This window comes from Ipomoea nil, unplaced genomic scaffold (genome assembly GCF_001879475.1).
Source record: "Ipomoea nil cultivar Tokyo-kokei standard unplaced genomic scaffold, Asagao_1.1 scaffold2845, whole genome shotgun sequence".
Classification (NCBI taxonomy): domain Eukaryota; kingdom Viridiplantae; phylum Streptophyta; class Magnoliopsida; order Solanales; family Convolvulaceae; genus Ipomoea; species Ipomoea nil.
In genome coordinates, this window is record NW_017619273.1 from 8684988 (window position 1) to 8704315 (window position 19328).

The 19328-nt window shown below is 40.0% G+C and overlaps 1 protein-coding gene across 1 annotated transcript; it reads left to right on the forward strand.

Moving 5' to 3' along the window:
• The first annotated feature begins 6218 nt into the window (after positions 1-6218).
• On the forward strand, positions 6219-7475 carry LOC109159939. The gene has a single exon (XM_019308052.1). The coding sequence runs from the start codon at positions 6219-6221 to the stop codon at positions 7473-7475; it is 1257 nt and encodes a 418-aa protein (XP_019163597.1).
• The last annotated feature ends 11853 nt before the right edge of the window (positions 7476-19328 follow it).

The following is a 19328-nucleotide window of genomic DNA, read 5'->3' on the forward strand; positions in this document are numbered from 1 at the left end:
CAGTACGTGGTTCTGCTGAAGCAACTTGTGAAGATTGTTCGGGTGAACGTGTGACAGTCCTGGATAGGTGTTAGAAAGAGTGGTAGTGGTAAAGGCTGGAGGCCGTATTCAGTTACCTCTTGTAATACTCCTTTGGTGAACATCTATAGTGGATTGGGCAGACGTGGGTTGCCCCGCAGACGTAGGAGAAGGAGCTCCGAACTGCGTAACAATTTTCTTGTGTTTTTATTTTTACGCTTTCTGCAGTTATTATTTATACTTGCTTATACGGGTTTAATTAAGCAACTAAATTGGTGCATAATTCAATTAAAAATAAAAACACTTAATTGTCTTTTATTTCAAGTATCACGGTACAATTTCAATTGGTATCAGAGCCAGTAGACTTAATTTGTTAGTCTATCGATCTGGCGAATCCGTGCATCTTGAATTTATCTCTTCAGCGGCTCTTTCTATTCTTTTGTTTATTACTTATCTGTTTGATCTCACGGGGTACTGAGTTGTGCAGAATGGACCGAACTAAAATCCTTCCTCAATTGACCGGCGACAACTACGCGTATTGGAAGGCTCGCACCCGTACACATTTAAAAGCGCAGGGTGAAGCTGTATGGCGATCTGTGGTGTCAGGATGGACACATCCCATTAAACCCAGCTCCAGCGCTGATGGAACAGAAGTCACTAAACCCGAAACTGAGTGGACTCAAACTGAAATTTCCAATGCAGGAAACAACGATAAAGCGTTAGACACAATTTATTCTCTTATGCATGAAAGTCAATTTTCGATTGTTGCAGGTATTCCATCAGCTAAAGGTGCTTGGGAGGCCCTTGAGGCCACATACGAAGGAACGACTTCGGTAAAACAGTCCAAGCTGCAACTGGTCCAGTCAGAATTTGAAGAACTGCGCATGAATGAGGATGAAACAGTCACCGACTTTCACACACGCGTACAGGATCTAGCAAATCGCGCTATGGTCCTTGGTGAACCTTTCTCACAGGAAAAACTTGTTAAAAAGATACTGAGATCTTTACCGTCCAGGTTCCGAATGAAAGTCACAGCCATCCAAGAGCATGATGGTTGGGAGAAAAAGACCGTTACTCAGCTAATGGGAAACCTTAAAACTTATGAAATGGAAATTCTAACTGATCATACGAAAAAACAAAAAAATATTGCGTTTGCTGCTGAAGAAAATAATGTAGTATCCGATACAGATGAATCCAGTAGTGATACAGTTGCCTTCTTAACTAAACAGTTTTCCAAAATTTTGAAACAGGTATTCAAAAACACGCGTGACCGAAGTTCACAGAAGGGAGCTCAGAAGGGAGCTGCATCATTCAGATCGGCACCGAAGCCAGGGACGTCGAATGTCAAACAGTCTGCCTCACGTCCTGGACAATTCAAAGAAAAGTCCAACAACAAAGGCATCAAGTGCTACGAATGTGAGGGATTTGGGCATGTACAAGCTGAATGTGCCACCTATCTTCGACGCAAAAAGTCTATGTCGGCCATCACCTGGAGCGATGATGAGCCTGACAATGAACCAACCGGATCTGATATAGAAGAAATCTCGGGTAATTTTGTTGCATTTACGGCACTATTTACTGACAATTCAGAACCTGTTGAAGATTCAGAAGGTGGTGACTACGTCTCTGCTGAAGATATGGAACAAAATGCGTTATCCTTTGAAGCTGAATTTAAGAAGTTGTATCCCAAATGGGAAGCTTTAAGAAAAATGAACTGCAAACTAGCTAGTGAAGTAGAGATTGTAACAAATGCGAATAAAGTGTATCAAAATCAAGTAGCTGATAGGAATAAATTGCTTAAAGAAGCTGCAGGTCGAGAAGAAAAACTACAACACGAGGTACAAACTGGAAAGGTACTTCTTAAAGAAACAGCTATCCGAGAAGCGAAACTCCAACAAGAAGTTCAGAAATTAAAACAAGAGCTCAGCGCCTACAAACGACAAATCCAAATGATGGATACCACTTCAACACTCGATAAGATTCTTGATTCCGGCAGGAAAACCTCTGCAAAATATGGCTTGGGCTTCACTGGCAACAACTCCAAAGATAAGACTGTGTTTGTCAAAGCATCTGGAACTGCTCCAGACGACATTCCTGAATGCAGCACTGTGAAACGGTCGTATGGTAAGGTAAACATTCAAAAGATAAAATATAAGCTATATAATCCTGTTTGCCACTATTGCAGGTTACGTGGACATACCAGGCCGGAATGTTACTACTTCTACAAAGATCAAAGGATAGAGAAGTTCAGGCACAAGAACATTCAATCGTTCACAAAACAGATTTGGGTTAAAAAGGCTGATTATGTATCTTTTGTTTCATTTCATACTAAAAGTGCAGGACGAGAAGAAAAATGGTATTTTGACAGCGGGTGTTCCCGACACATGACGGGGAATGCAAAATTTCTGAACAATGTCAACACCAGTAATGGTGAAGTCACTTTTGGTGACGGTGTCAAAGGTCAAGTAACTGGCGTAGGCACTTTAAATGTAGCCGGTTTGCCAAAATTGGACAAAGTACTACTCGTCCGAGGACTTCGCGCTAATCTTATTAGCATAAGTCAATTGTGCGACCAAAACTGGAATGTGTGCTTCACCAAAAACAGCTGCAGTGTGATGGATAACACAAATCAATGTGTCATGGAAGGTAAACGATCAACTGATAATTGCTATATTCTAACCGATAATGTGCTATGTTGCAGGTCTAGTATGAATGAAGCTGAGCTATGGCATCAAAAAATGGGGCATCTCAGTTATAGACTACTAGATAAACTTGTAAAAATTGATAGTGTCCGTGGGCTACCAAAGATGAAAATAGAGTCAACTGTATGTGGTGCCTGTCAAGCTGGGAAACAAACCAGATCAGCACATCCAGCTCAACACACCATAAACACAAGCCGGTGTCTAGAATTGATACACATGGACCTCGTTGGACCAACTCAGACAGAAAGCATTGGAGGTAAGAAATATATACTAGTATGTGTAGATGACTTTTCTCGCTTTTCTTGGGTTATGTTTCTCAGGGAAAAGTCCGAGGCACTTGAGGCATTCAAAACCCTGGGATTAAAAATTCAAAAAGAAAGAAATGAATCCATCAGCAGAATCCGAAGCGATCACGTCAGAGAATTCGAGAACAAAGTCTTTGATGACTTCTGTAACAAATCAGGGATTACACATGAATACTCAGCACCAAAAACTCCACAACAAAACGGAGTTGTGGAAAGGAAAAATCGCACCATACAGGAGATGGGTAGAGTTTTGCTCAACGCCAAAGGACTACCTCAAAAATTTTGGGCAGAAGCAGTAAATACTGCATGTCACATCATCAACAGAGTTTATCTACGTCCGGGTACAACGCAAACTCCGTACGAACTCTGGAAAGGTAGGAAACCAAACATTACTTATTTTCATATTTTCGGCTCACGTTGTTTTATTTTGAAAGATAGGAATCCCACTTCTAAATTTGAACCAAAAAGCGACGAAGGAGTGTTTCTCGGATATTCCACCAACAGCAGAGCCTATCGGGTATATAATAAAGTGACCAAAACCATAATGGAGTCCACAAATGTCGTCATTGATGATCAACCTCGTGAAATTACCGAAGTTATCCAGTCTGATCCAGTGACAGAACCTGCAGCTGAACGACCTAAAAATCCTACCACTAATACTCCAGAACCAAACTCACCCTCTTCATCACCCATATGCAATCAATCTGAATCTGAACCCGAGACAGAATCAGAAAATGAGCATGAAGATATTGACATTCCAACTCGTATCCAGAAAAATCATCCAATTCAAAATGTAATTGGAGATCCAAGTTCAGGCGTGAAAACTAGAGGCAAACCAAAGCGTGACTATCTTGAACTAGCAGGATACTCGTGCTATACATCACAGTTTGAACCAAAGAACGTCAAAGAAGCCCTAACTGACGAGCACTGGATCAAGGCCATGCAAGATGAATTGGGGCAATTCGAAAGGAACAAGGTATGGACCCTAATCCCTAAACCGAATAACGTAAATGTTGTAGGTACAAAGTGGATTTTCCGGAACAAAACAGACGCAACTGGGAATATTGCACGGAATAAAGCAAGGTTAGTTGCTCAAGGGTACTCCCAAATTGAGGGAATCGACTACGACGAAACGTTTGCCCCAGTGGCTCGCCTGGAATCCATCCGGCTACTACTCTCCATTGCTTGCGCACTAAAGATCAAGCTCTTTCAGATGGACGTTAAAACAGCCTTCTTAAATGGCTATCTCACAGAGGATATATATGTAGCGCAACCAAAAGGATTTGAGGATCCACACCATCCAGAATATGTATACAAGCTTCAAAAAGCTCTATACGGGCTAAAACAAGCTCCACGAGCCTGGTATGAAAGACTTGCCCAATATTTACTTCAGAACAACTACAAACGAGGTGGTTCGGATAAAACCTTGTTCATAAAACGATCAGGTAAACACATAACTATTGCACAAGTTTACGTTGATGACATTGTGTTTGGATCCACACAGACAGGTGAAACTGACAAACTGGTCAACGTAATGAAACAAGAGTTCGAAATGAGTATGATTGGAGAGTTAACTTATTTTCTAGGATTACAGGTACATCAGTCAGAAGAAGGAATATTTATTTCTCAAACGAGGTATGCGAAAAATCTCATATCCAAATTCGGCCTTGAATCTGCAAAAGATGCCCGAACACCCATCTCTACAACTACCAAGTTATCTAAAGACAGTCAAGGAGCGTCTGTTGACTCCACCTTATACAGGAGTATGATCGGTAGTCTATTATATCTAACTGCTAGTAGACCAGACATCATGGTAAGTGTTGGTATGTGTGCACGACATCAAGCAGACCCAAAGGAATCCCATCTGAAGGCAGTCAAACATATCATAAAATATGTGAAAGGCACAATTAATTATGGCATTTGGTATTCTACTGATACAAATCTTAGCCTTACAGGTTTTAGTGATGCTGAATGGGCGGGTAACGCCGATGATAGAAAAAGTACGTCCGGAGGATGTTTTTTTATTGGAAAGAATTTGGTTGCCTGGCTGAGCAAAAAGCAAAATTCAATATCACTCAGCACTGCAGAAGCTGAGTACATAGCTGCAGGCAGTTGTTGTACTCAATTACTATGGATGCGACAAATGCTGACTGACTATGGGTTTGATCAGAAAAATATGGTCCTCTTTTGTGACAACACAAGCGCGATCAATATATCTAAAAATCCTGTCCAACACTCCAGGACGAAGCACATAGACATCCGTCATCATTTCATTCGTGAGCTAGTCGAAGAAAAAGAGGTTAAATTAGAATACATTCCGACCGACAAAAATCTAGCAGACTTATTCACAAAACCACTAGACAAATCCAGGTTTGAATTACTTCGTGCTGCTCTCGGAGTCTGTACGATTAATATCTAATTACTCAAACAGGTAAAGGCTTTAATTTTTATCAGTTTATTTATTCTCTTTTCATTCGTGCATTAATCCTTTTAATTTATTTCAGGGATGATAAGTGTTTCCACGTTTTTTTTTCCCACTGTTTGTTTTCCCGCAGTCTCTCTTTACAACTAAAATCCAATCTCTTGTTTTTCGAGTTCCTTTTATTCTAGAGACTTATTCAAGTCAAACACCTATCCCTACTCTACTCCCTCTAAATAACTTCATCATACCCTAGACTTCTAGCCATCACATCCTCCACACAACTTTTGAGAAGCCATCAAATCAAACTTTAACTCTTTGTCTCCATCCAACCGCCCTACTCTTGCTCAAGAGACAACACCCTCTTTGTCTTCCTTCCTCACCATACGCCTTTCTCACCAAGCTACCATTAATGGAGAATCCTTTCTTCTCTCTTGATTCCTCGCATGCTCGTGTCCATCTTTTTCGCAAAATAATTGATGCAGATTCTCCACATACCCCTGAGGTCACGGATCGCATTCTCGCTACCATCAAAGATCAACCGGTCTTACTTGAGGATCTCTCGGACAAGGAAAAGCGTCAACTACTCGCCCTTGCCCGCCATGTCTCCGCTGCTCCATATCTTCTTCCATCCGAGACAAAATCCGTGCCTGCTGTACCGGAGCCGATACCAGCGTCTGTCCTTCTTTCTCCGATCAATCCAGTGGTCCCACAGGCAAGGGAAAAGAAAAATTGGTTGCTACAGGTCCCACTGACAAGAGAAAGATTACTGATATGGATGCTTTGGATGGTCCATCTGACCGAAAACACCAAAAAAGGGGACCCACACTGCCGCCTAGAATCACTCGATCCCAAACTGCAATTATTCCTAAGGCATCAGGTTCGAAGTCAAAGAGTTCTAGCAAAGTCTATAAACCCCGGCTGATTTCACCCGAATTACTGGAGGTGTGGCAGACTCATGTTCACCGGGACTTCATTATTGAAAAGACCTTAAATGAAGAGGATCTGGCTGCGAAGTGTGACATTATTCCATTGCTTCGTGATCAAAATTTACTTGCGTCTCTCCGGCATGTTGGTCCTTATTCCACTTGGCTTACGGCGGAGTTTTACACAAATTTGACGTTGGAGACATTTACTGAAGGATCTGCAAGATTTCATCAAGTTTTTATTCGAGGCACATGGTATCCATTTGGCCCTACGGAGATTAATGCGTATTTAGGCACACCAAATCATCCGGCATCCCCAGACCCGAGTCCACATTTGCTGGCAGCAGCTCTCACACACAATAAATATGTCTCTTGGCCGAGAGATGGCCTTCCCAGTTTGAAGCTCACCACGGTTTATTCTGTGCTCTTGCGTCTAGCTTCCGCGAATTGGGTCCCGGCCGTGCGTCGTCACCAAATTCCTGATCACCTAGCTGGATTCCTATACAAAATTCGGAATCGGCTTCCATTCAACCTTGGCATGGTTATTTTCTCTCATTTAATGTCTTTTTTACAGAAAAAGGAGGCCAAAATACATCTCCCGTTTCCATGTTTGATCTTCGGAGTCCTTCAAGATCACGGCTTTCATCCGTATAAGGAGGAAATTCTTACAACTCCCGACAATGCCTATCTCTTTGATGATCGACTCACTCAACGAGGCCATTATGATGATCGGGCGTCTCTGGCTCTTCTTCCGGTCATTCCACCTCCGGCGCCACTGCATTCTGCCCCGGCTTCTTCGGCTGACACTGCTTCGGCCTCTCGTCCGGATGCTAAACGGATTCCCAAAGAACCCACTACTTTGGTTGATCGTCGGCAGATTCTTCTCACTCTTGAGGCCTCCATTGCGCAAGTTCAACAGTCCGTTGCCTCTCAACAAGCAACCATCGCTGGTCTGGAAAATCTTAGGGATGTGCAGCTCAAGGAAATCACCCGTATGGAAGCTATTCACGCTCAGATTATTGCACACACTGGTGCTGCTACCTCTGGTTCTGACTCTGAAGAGGGAGACGATGATTCTGACTCGGGCACCCCGTCTGCACGGTAATTCTGATTCACTATTTTGATGTTCACCTACCTTTGTCATTTATTTGGCAAAAGGGGGAGTTAGAAGTAAGGGGGAGTATTAAGGTTGTTAGTTTTTGGAAATACTTTGTGTGGATTTGGAAGACTACTGCACTGGTGGATGTTTTCAGTTGGTATTAGTTATGTTTGTTTGGTAGTGTTTCTGCTAGCATGAATTGAAATAATGGACTCATATTAGTTAGGGGGAGTAATTGCAGTGTTGGTACCTCTAACAAATAGCATGGATATTTTTGGTATGATATCTCACATGCTCAAGAGAATCAAGGTTGATATGGTATGATATGATTTAAATGATTATGTGTGTGATTCAAGCTTTAAAGATTTCCATTAAGTTTTCTACTCACAAGTGGTCCAAAAGAATTCATTTTGTTAATGTTTTGTTCTTAATTTTCTATGGCATGTCAAGTACCTATACTAAGGGCTATAAATAAAATTTAATTGATTATTGCCCAAAGTATTTGATACTCAAGTTTTTTCAAATAAAATGCCAAAGGGGGAGATTGTAAGTGTAAAATAGGATTACACCATTGGCTATTTTATTAGAATTACTAAGTTTAAAATAAATTAGTTTTATTTGCTTTTAAAATCTTTATGGACCATGTGGGTATGGATTAAGTGGTCAGAATGATTGGTTTTATTAAATCCACAAAGAAGGTTTCAATGTATCAAATGAATGGCTGAGGCTTATTCGAACAGTGATGAGCTAAGGGGACGGCTAATTTGATGGATCAAGACAAACAAAGGGTGTTGAAAGGACTATAAAAGCACATTGTCTGAAGGAAGCAGTTTGCCGATTTACTTGAGAATTATATATTGTGAATGCTCTCCTGTTTTACAAAGCAATTTCTATTTAATTGTAATTTCTGATTTAATTTGTAAAAAGCAATTATTTTGTACTGCATGATCAGTACGTGGTTCTGCTGAAGCAACTTGTGAAGATTGTTCGGGTGAACGTGTGACAGTCCTGGATAGGTGTTAGAAAGAGTGGTAGTGGTAAAGGCTGGAGGCCGTATTCAGTTACCTCTTGTAATACTCCTTTGGTGAACATCTATAGTGGATTGGGCAGACGTGGGTTGCCCCGCAGACGTAGGAGAAGGAGCTCCGAACTGCGTAACAATTTTCTTGTGTTTTTATTTTTACGCTTTCTGCAGTTATTATTTATACTTGCTTATACGGGTTTAATTAAGCAACTAAATTGGTGCATAATTCAATTAAAAATAAAAACACTTAATTGTCTTTTATTTCAAGTATCACGGTACAATTTCAGAAAACCTTAACTATTTATATATTTTCCCAATCATTTTCTACCATTCATTTTTCCTATTATTTTGCCTTATGCCTGAGTCTTCCACAATTCCAGCCATGTTATTATGATGCATGCCTGTACAAAAAAGAAAAAATCAATTGTAAAGTTTAGATTTATAATATATATATATATATATATATATATATATATATATATATATATATATAAGTAATTATAATGTAGTACGCATTATATGTATACTATAATGCATTCTATATTATATATATTATATTATATATTATATTGTATATTATATATATATATAGTATTAAGTACGTAGTATGTACTCTTATAAATTATATATTATATATATTATATATAGTATAAGAATAGATTATACTATGTATATAAAAAGAACTAATTATTAGATAATATTAAATAATTAATATAAAAATATTATAAAGATGTACCTAAAATATGAGCGTAAAATATGCCCATCATTGATGATAATTACAAAAATGCCATCACATTTTTTTTTAAATCTGATCAAATTCATTGATTTTTTTACAAATGTAAGATTGAGATTGATTCTTATTTCTCTAATATGATACTGTTCTCATAGGATCCTTAGCATATATATATATATATATATATATATATATATATATATATATATATATATATATATATATATGATCAGATGCAGTAATAGGCTTCAGGTAAAAGATGGGGTTCAATCTCTGCCCTTAATCTAATCAAAATCAACATTCCAGATTGTAGAAAACTTAAAAAATAGCATGGTGGCAATTTGGTCTTTTTGCATATTGGTCAAACTTAAGGTGCCCGTTCTCCTTCTTAAGGTGCTTCATTTGCCTACTTAAGGTGCTTGATTTCTGTGCTTAAGGTGCGTCAATTATTCAGTTGAGAATTTAAGGTGCGTTTTTTGTTGAAACTAAAGGTGTGTTAGTCTAAAGTTTTAGTTGTGTCGTTCTCCTTCTTAAGGTGCATATATTTAAAGCTTAAGGAGTGCCAGTTTTCTAGTTTAAGGTGCACCGGTTTAAGCTTAAGGTGGATTATTTTATATCTTAAGGTGCGTAGTTTTATAACTTAAGGTACGTACATTTATATATTAAGGTGCATCAGTTTGAGACAGTTCCTCATTTGTATACATGTTGGCAGAAACGCGTTTAAAAAAAATATTTTTTCTTGATTTGAGCCGTTGATCTAGATTAGATCTACGGTTCAGATTTCACCCCATCTTTCACCTGAGAGAGTCTTCGCACGTGAAATGAATATATATATATATATATATATATATATATATATATATATATATATATATATATATATATATATATATATAGAGAGAGAGAGAGAGAGAGAGAGAGAGAGAGAGAGAGAGAGTGAATTCCATTTTTGGTCCTACTGTTATAAGGGCGTTTCCAATTTCAGTCCACTTTAATTTTTTTTGCCACTTTACAACCAGTGTTATTGAATGTGTTCCACTTTTAGTCCACCATTAATATTTCCGTCAAGAGGCCGTATAATCAAAGGGTATTTTGGTCTTTTTATGTTTGTCTCTTCTCTTTTAATCTAGGCGCTTCGTCCTCCTCCTTCGATATTCGAAGATGGCTCTTCGAACAACGAGAATAGGAAGCCAAAGCTACATCGTTTCGTTCGTTCCAACATGGGCCGGCGATGTTTCTTAGGTTTTAGGTTTAATGCTCTTATTTCTTTAGTCAAACATAGTCTTGGATGAGAAGAAATGTCAAAATACCCCTAGATTACACGGCCTTTTGATGAAAATACTAACGGTGGGACTAAAAGTGGAACACGTTCAATAATAGTGGTTATAAAGTGACAAAAAAAATTAAGGTGGACTAAAATTGAAAACGCCCCTATAACAGTAGGTCCAAAAATGAAATTCACTCATATATATATATATATATATATATATATATATGGCACAAGATTCTTTAATACCCTGTGTGGAATATTAGAATATACAAATTCCTTTTTGTTTTATTGATGTTTGGACAGGCTGTAGTGCTGATTTTGGTATTAGGAATAAAAAAAACTTTATAAAGAAAGGCAGTTAGGGATGGAGTAGATAAGGCTGCCGGAAATGATGAGTGTTAGTGCTTTATTCCCAATCAGGGGTTACAAGAATTATTCTGTGTGCGAAGTTGAAATGAATTAAAAAAATGTTTATAACGAAATATTAAAATAATGTTGTTAGTGGGATTTGATCCTTGTTAGGATTTAGGAATTTTTGTATTAGAAGGTGAATGAAGGTTATACCCTTCATCTGTGTATGTTTTTTCCTTTAAATTTCTCTATACATTATGCTATAAAAGTTGTACTTTATAATATTTTGGATATACATATCTTACCGTTATAACTTTCGTTATCTTTTCCACTATTTTTACTATGCACATGCATCCACTATATATTTTCTTATCTTATTCAATAATAATAAGAATATACACAGATGACATGTAGTGACTCTCCCATATGGGAGGTCATGAGATCGAGCCGCAGTGGAGGCGGTGTTGACTCTTTGTTCTTCAATAGGTTGAGATAGTATAGCTGCACAGACACTACAATGTAATTATGTAATAGAGTCAGTAGCATTTACACATTATATATTGAAGTTAGATGTTAGTTATTTTCTAAAATATAAATATCAAATTTATAAAAGTATTTTACATCATCATCATTATTATTATTATTATTATTATTATTATTATTTACAATAATTTAAATATTTAAAATTTAAATAAATTTAAAATTTTAATATAAATTATTAATCGGGCACTTACTTTTTGTGCATCGCGCATAAAAAAAATACTAATATATATATATATATATATATATATATATATATATATATAAAGAGAGGGGTGAGGGGCTACTGTTCCCATTCCCCCACTTCCTCTGGATCTGCCCATCTTCCCAATATACTGCTGAATCAGCTGATGTACTAATAAATAACTAATTATTAAAATTTTAGGCTATGAGCTATATTAACAGTCGTTATATTATAGACCGCGGTGCACAAAAACGACGCCGTTTCTTTAAGTAAAGAAACGGTCCGCCGTTAGAGTTAACGGAGTCCGTTTGTTTGGTGTATTAAACACCAACTGACACTATAGTATATCTAAACCGACACTGCAGTTATATCAAAATGATATTGTAGTTATAGTGAAATGAAACTGCAGTGTATATAAAATGAAACTGAATAACATTTCACATATTTAAGTGTATATTGTACAATGAAGCTGTAATTATATCAAAATGATCATGTAGTTGTGTTTTAATGAAACTATAGTGTATATAAAATAAAATTAAATAACATTTTCACATATTTGAGTCTATAAATATCGAATGAAACTATAGTTATATCGAAATGAAACTGTAGTTGTGTTGAACTGAAACTGCAGTGTATACAAAATGACACTGCATAACAGAGTTACTTTTTGCAAAAGGGTGCAAAACGGCGGAAACAAACAATGTTTATTTTCATTTAAAAAAAAAGACGCGCGGTGCATAATCGATTATGCACCGCGGTGCATAATATAATTTGCCCTATATTAACACATCCTTTAAAAAAAGCTTATTAATAGCTTTGAATTTTTGGAAACATTTTTAAGCTGGGTTTAGTAGTTATGGACTGAGGAAATAAATGCAAGTACTGATCGGCGACTTAGAGACACACGACTTTTTGTTCAATTCCCAACAGACGGCGTTAATGTTGATTTTACGGCCATGGGGTAGCTGGTTAGCGGGGCAACACAACCATAAAACAATTCAAAGAGAAATTGAGATAGCAAGGTCTACGGATTGAATGCTGCAAATGTTGGTTTTACGGATTGAATGCTGAACCCGTTTCAATGTGCCCCTGGAGGGGGTATTTATACAAGGTCTACATGTTTTGAGAAAAGGAAAGAGAAGAATTAACAGATTTGATCTTAAGAAAGTTTTCTAAGCTATCATATTTCTTTTCTAATGACGAAAAGGGAAATCTAGCTTAATATTTGGAGGAAATCTCTGACAAATCTCTTTTCGCGCCTCAGGGTCTAGCACCCGGTCTGTCTCATTGACCCCGATTGCCTGCAGAGGGGCGGACGATTGGGTTCAGCCATGTCGTCCCTGTGAGGGGCTTGACTGCCTATCTGCTCGGTGCCGAGTCTACACCTTGTATTTTGAATGATCGGCGGATTGTCTGTGCTTTACACGCGCCCGGGTTTGGAGTCCCTCTGATCCTTTGGATAGGCTGCAGGTCCCAAGTGCGTGGATATACTCCCGATTGAGTACCCTACTCAGAGGTATCCATAAGATATATTCTCACATAAAAACAGAAAAAAAAAAAAAAAATTGAAAACTAACGTCTGCCAGGAACTGAGGGTATGAAATTGAGAGGATGGAATGGTGCAGGGCAATAGTGGTGGGCGGTGATGGAGTGATTATCTCATCTCTTTCTGCCCAATCATGCTTCCCCTTGGAAAGTGGTTCCTTTAATTTGCTTCTTTCTTAAGCCATTTTCTTGACATTCCCTATCACTTTCTACCTTTTTGTTTTTGTTTTTTTAGGTTGAGTTCACATGTCAGAAGATGTTCTTTTAGAAAAATGAGAGTTAATTTCGTTCGTCCATTACAAAATATTGAACGTACAAAATTTACACTTTTAGATTTTTTTTAATTTTTTTATAAATATGTAGAACTTTCATTGTATCACTGTGAAAAAAATAATATAATTTTTGAAAAATCTACACTAGTTTAAATAAATAAAGACTGCATAATCGATAGGATCACTTTACTGAAAAACATTACTCGGGAGAAAAATAAATACTTTCTCAGTCTCTTATCTGTCTGGTTCGGTTAAGAAGACTTGACAAATTATTTTTAATCTAATTTTTCATAATATTAAGTTTAGTATTAGTATACAAAATTTTTATATATTCTAAAAGTACTATTAAACACAAAAAATCAAATTTAAAAATAGTAATAAATACAAAAGAAAAAATAAACAAAAAAAAGAGTTGATTTGATTCATAAATAGTAAGTAGGACATATAAAATTGGGGGGAATATCACTTTGAAGAATCTCTAGAAATTTAAATGAAATAGGATGGTGATAATTTTGTAAATACGTAGAACTTTTTTATGCATCATATTGAGATAATTTGCATTATTTTGAGGGTAATTTACATTGTTTTAGTCTCAACATGCCGCATGTTTTGGTCTAAATACACATGAATAGTTCAGAAAAACTATATATGCATTTTGTAATATTAGGACATTCACAACAATGGATTTTAAGTGGCTTTTCAATACCTAAAAACTTGAAGTAGCTTTTCAACAAATGTGGAGAGTAGTGTTTTTTGTAGGGGTGGCAATTCGGTTCGGTTCGGTAATATACCGAATTAGTTCAGTTCGGTAATATACTGAACAAATGAACTGTAATGGATTCTTGTATACCGAACTGTTCAGTAAAAAATCGAATCGAACTGAACACGGTTTGTTTGTTTGTTTGTTTTTTTAAAATAATAATAATAATAATAATAATAATAATAATAAAGAAGTAAATTCAAGTCCCGTGTTGCATGTTCCGCCGTTCAGCTCATAATTTTTTTTTTTTCAGATTACGTTTTTGTTTTTTAATTTCTTTTCTTTTTTCTCTTCTCTCCCATCTTCTCTTTCCTAGTCACACCTGCAAAAACTCCTCAAAATCTACAACTATTGGAGATTCTCTAATTAGGAAGCCTAAGAACATCCATAGTAGTTGATCCCCGATGCGATTTTTGAGGGATTTTTGTAAGTGTGATTAGGAAAAAGATAAAAATGTGGGAGAAAAAGAAAAAGAAAAAATAAAACTAAAACTGACATTTAAAAAAAAAAACAGTGAAAAGTAGGCTAAAAGTCAGAGCGGTCACCAGCTGGCGGCCACTCTAACGCGCCCGCTGTGGGCGGTAATTGCGCTTAACGTGCAACCCCAACTGTTTTTTTTTTTTTTTTTCTGCCATTATCTCGGTTGTTACAGGGGATTCTTTTGCTTTGAACCACTTCCTCACATCAGCTATGAACCCCATTACTGTTCTATTAACTCAATATTATGCTCTGATGGTGATGGTCTAACACAAATTGAAGGTACGGTGTATGGAAAATATCTTATCCGATCCATGTCCACCAACAAGCCACCCTAACGAGTTGCTTGAACAATTCTCCTTGGAGTTGCAGCTCCAATCCGATCCATGTCCACCAACTCCAAAACCTCCGGCGGGGGCTCTGCAAACATACGAATGCCTCTCTCGCATGGACCTCCCATGAATGCCAACCTGTCTGCCACCTTATTTTGTTCTCTGTAGATATGCTCATACCGGATCTCCTCAAAGCAAGCCGCCTCACGTATACACAACATTCCGATGTTTTGGCAATGGGTCTGCCAATCAACCTTTTTTCGCAAGCTCTCTACCACTCCCTTGGAATCGCACTCAAGGATAATCCTCCTGGCACCGAAGAGTCTGGCCATTTGCAGTCCCTTAAGCACTCCCCATGCCTCCGCAGCTTCAATGGAACATCTCCCAATCTTATATGAGAAGCCTTGGCACCACCTGCCGTCCTTATCTCTCAACACTCCCCCACAGCTTGCCACGCCGCTTTGTCTGCAGCAGCCATCGACATTCAGCTTCCACCAGCCTGCCATCGGCCTCTTCCAAGCCAGCTGTGCAGCTACCGCGCAAGGCGCCCTGAGCAGCGGACGCCAATTTCGCCCAAAAGCCCCCGTAACCTCAGTATCGTATCTGCGCAGCCAAGAGAACTTTTGCTCTGCGGGCAAAGTATTCCCATTGAACAAATCGTCATTTCTCCATCACCACAGCCACCAAATCTGACATGCAAACTGCTCCGGCCATCCTTCTGGGAAACCACGGCTGGCATCTCCTCGGAGGTTGGCTTCAAGCCAATCTGTCCAGTTTAAACCGCGTAAGTAATCAGCTGTTCGCCGGTGTAAAATGTCCTCCCAGACTTGTCTAGATGCTGCACAATCTCGAAAAAGATGATGTAAGTCCTCAGCTTGTCCTGCACAACGAAAACAACAATTATTAGTGGTAAGATGACGCCTAGCACGTTCGCAATTTGTGAGAATGCGGTTGTGCCGCACAAGCCACGTGAACATGGAGACTCTCGCCGGCACTTGCAGCGTCCATATCAACTTCCAGGTCTTGTCCGTATCTCTGTCCGGTGGTCCATTAATCATCCCGTAAGCAGACTTCACTGTGAACACCCCGCGTTGGTCTGGGCCCCAACCCCATATGTCAGCTGCACCGTCCTCCGCCATAACAAAACCTGCCAGATAGTCCATCTCTTCCGGAGGTAGATATTGTTCTATATCTTCCCATTTCCAGCCCCTAGCGCTATCCCAATACTCGGCAACATACGAATACAATTCAGGGAGGCTTGCCGGACGGGCCATCTTCTCATACAGAGCATATGGCCTGAGCCACTTGTCCATCCAAAAGCGTGTACTCCTGCCATTACGCACTATCCGCGTGAGTCCCTTCTCCAACCAGTTGCTCGCTCGACACATGCCTCTCCAGACATTAGAGCTGCTTCTTCTGCTAGCGCTGTCCAGCCGCGAATCTTGCTGGCACTTGTATTTTGTGGCCAGAGTCATCGCCCAAAGGGCCCTGGATTCCGTCCTAAATCTCCAACAAAGTTTAGTCATACATGCCATGTTCATGTCATGCATCTTTCGTAGCCCAAGACCCCCATTCGCTCTCGCTGTTGTAACCAGGTCCCAGTCGACTAAGCTCATCTTGTTACCTCCTGTAATTGCATTTTTGCCCCAAATAAATCTTCTGGTTCGCTTCTCAATCTCCGCGCATATACCTTTCGGGAGATCTACAGTCTGCATGGTGTAGACCGGGATAGCGTTCAGAACGGACTTCGCTAAGGTGACCCTTCCAGCAAGGGATAGTGTTTTGGCCTTCCACCCCTCCAGCCTGCTCGTGATGCGTTCTAACAGGCCCGCATAAGTATTGCACGTGACCCGACCATGGATTGAAGGCACACCAAGGTACCGTCCCATGTCTGAAGTCGCCTCTATACCCAACTTGTGCGCAATCGCAGCAGCCACCCCTGGATCCGTATTTTTTGAAAAGTAAACCTGAGATTTACTTAAGCTTATCTTCTGCCCAGATGTCATACAAAAGGAGTCCAGGCATCTTTGGACAACGTTAACTTGAGCTATCGACGCCTCGGTAAACAAAACCATGTCGTCTGCAAAGCAAAGATGCGACAGGATGGGCCCGTCTGACGGAGCTGGATACCTGACCAGACCCTCTTGGCGACCTTGGAGCAAATTAAGTGGCTGAGTCGTTCCATGCACAGCACAAAGATGGCTGGTGACATGGCATCACCCTGGCGTATGCCTCTCTTGGGTCTGAAATATTCGAGCCTTTCCCCGTTCCAGATAATAGCTAACCTGGATGTAGAGATACAAGACATAATTAGTTTAACCCAGTTATCATTAAAACCTGCCTGAACCAGCGTGTCTTTAATGAAATCCCAAGACAGTCTGTCATATGCTTTTTCCAGGTCCAGTTTAATGGCCATGTATCCTTGCTTTCCACGTGCCGCCTTCATAGTGTGCATAACTTCTTGATAAACTATCACGTTATCCGTAATTTGTCTCCCCGGGACGAAAGAGCTTTGGTGTGGCCCTATAACCTGTGGCAAAATACACTTCAATTTGTTAGTAATAGTCTTAGTAAGTATCTTATAACTTACATTACATAGGCTTATGGGCCTAAAATGTTTGACTGTTTCCGGGGGCCGGACTTTCGGGATAAGCGCGACGAGGGTATCATTTAAGCCCTCCGGGAGCTCGCCAGAATTGAAAGCATTAACAACCAAATTAAAGATGCTATCTCATGTTGTTTCCCACGTATGTTGGTAAAACCCGGCAGGCATGCCATCCGGGCCCGGAGCTTTGAACGGCTTCATGTCACAAACAGCCTTGTGTACTTCGTCTTTTGTTACTGTCCTGTTGAACACCCTCCATTCCCTGCGTCTTAGTCTCGGGAACCTTGCCTCCAAATTCAAAGGCCCCGTCGCTGCCGAAGTTTCAGCAAACAGAGCGATATAAAAATTCCTAACGTGCTGCCGTAGCCCTTCGCCCTCCAAGATCCAGTTACCATTCTCGTCTAAAAGCGTTGTCACCTTTGTGTGAGATTTATTTACAGTAGCAGCCGCATGATAAAATGCGGTGTTCCTGTCTCCGGACGTTATCCAGTCTTCTCTCGACCTCTGGAACCAAAGCAACTCTTCTTGGTACAACGTTTCCTCGAGCTCAATTTGTAATTTCTTTTCAAGCTTACATAAACCCCTGTGGAATTTTGAGGCAAGAATCCGTTGGATCCCTCCAAGTCTGGATAGAAGGACTCTTTTCCTTTTAAAGATATTCCCGAAAACTGTTTTATTCCAGTCAGACAAATCGTGGGACATCTTCTGTATATTATCGGTCAACCCTCTTCCCGTGTCCCAAGACTTTTGCACCATTGTCGGCAGATCCTGGTGTGCTAGCCAAGCTGCCTGAAAACGAAAATGGAATTGGTTAGAAACAATACCCCTTCGGCCCCCAAACAGCCTAATCAGAATCGGGGTGTGATCTGAAGCCACCCTCGGTAGATGTTCCACAGAGGCATCCGGGAACCTGATGCGCCATTCAAGGTTGCATAAGGCCCGATCAAGCCGAGCCCCCTTGATGGCTTCAGCCGAACCATCTTTGACCCACGTCAATTTGGCCCCTGAGAAGCCCAAATCAATTAGGCCCTCAGCCTGAATCCAAGCGGCAAACTCCGAGCTCCTTTGCGACGAAAAAGAATTATAGTTAGCCGTTTCTTCTCTTTTCAAGACGGAGTTGAAGTTCCCGGCAACTAGCCACGGGCCTTGGGGGCCACGTTTTGATTGAGAAAGGTCGCGCCATAGCCGGCGCCTGAGGTGGTGCGTTGGGCTTCCATAAACTGGTGCAAAAACCCAAGGTGGTTGCCCATCCTGATCGACCTGTAACAAAACAAACTATGGGTGAGTAAATACAATTGAGATGCGCACCGGGTCCTTCCAAAGAACCCAAATGCCTCCGCTAAAACCAACGGCCTCCACCCGAACCCAGTCCGAGAACCCAAGTTGATAGCAAATTCTATTAGCTTGATCACCAGATACCTTCGGTTCAAACAAACCCAAGATATTAGGCTTGTAGACCTGTAAAATGTGTTTAAGGGTACGACGGAACGGCCTTCCACTCGCCCCTTGGCAATTCCAAAGCAAACAATCCATTAAAAAAAGAGCAGAGGGGAGAAACATAAACACAAAAGAAAAACCGCACAAAGAAAAACAAAAGCAAAACAAACCATTCACCAGGAACTCACTGATCGCTGGACACCCCAGCATCGTTGTTTAACCCCGGGATCCCATCAAGATCCAAAACCACATCCCCTTCATCATCCAACCGCCCTGGTGGGTCACTGTGATGCTCATTCGTAGGTTGCCAGACGGGTGACGGGAGATCG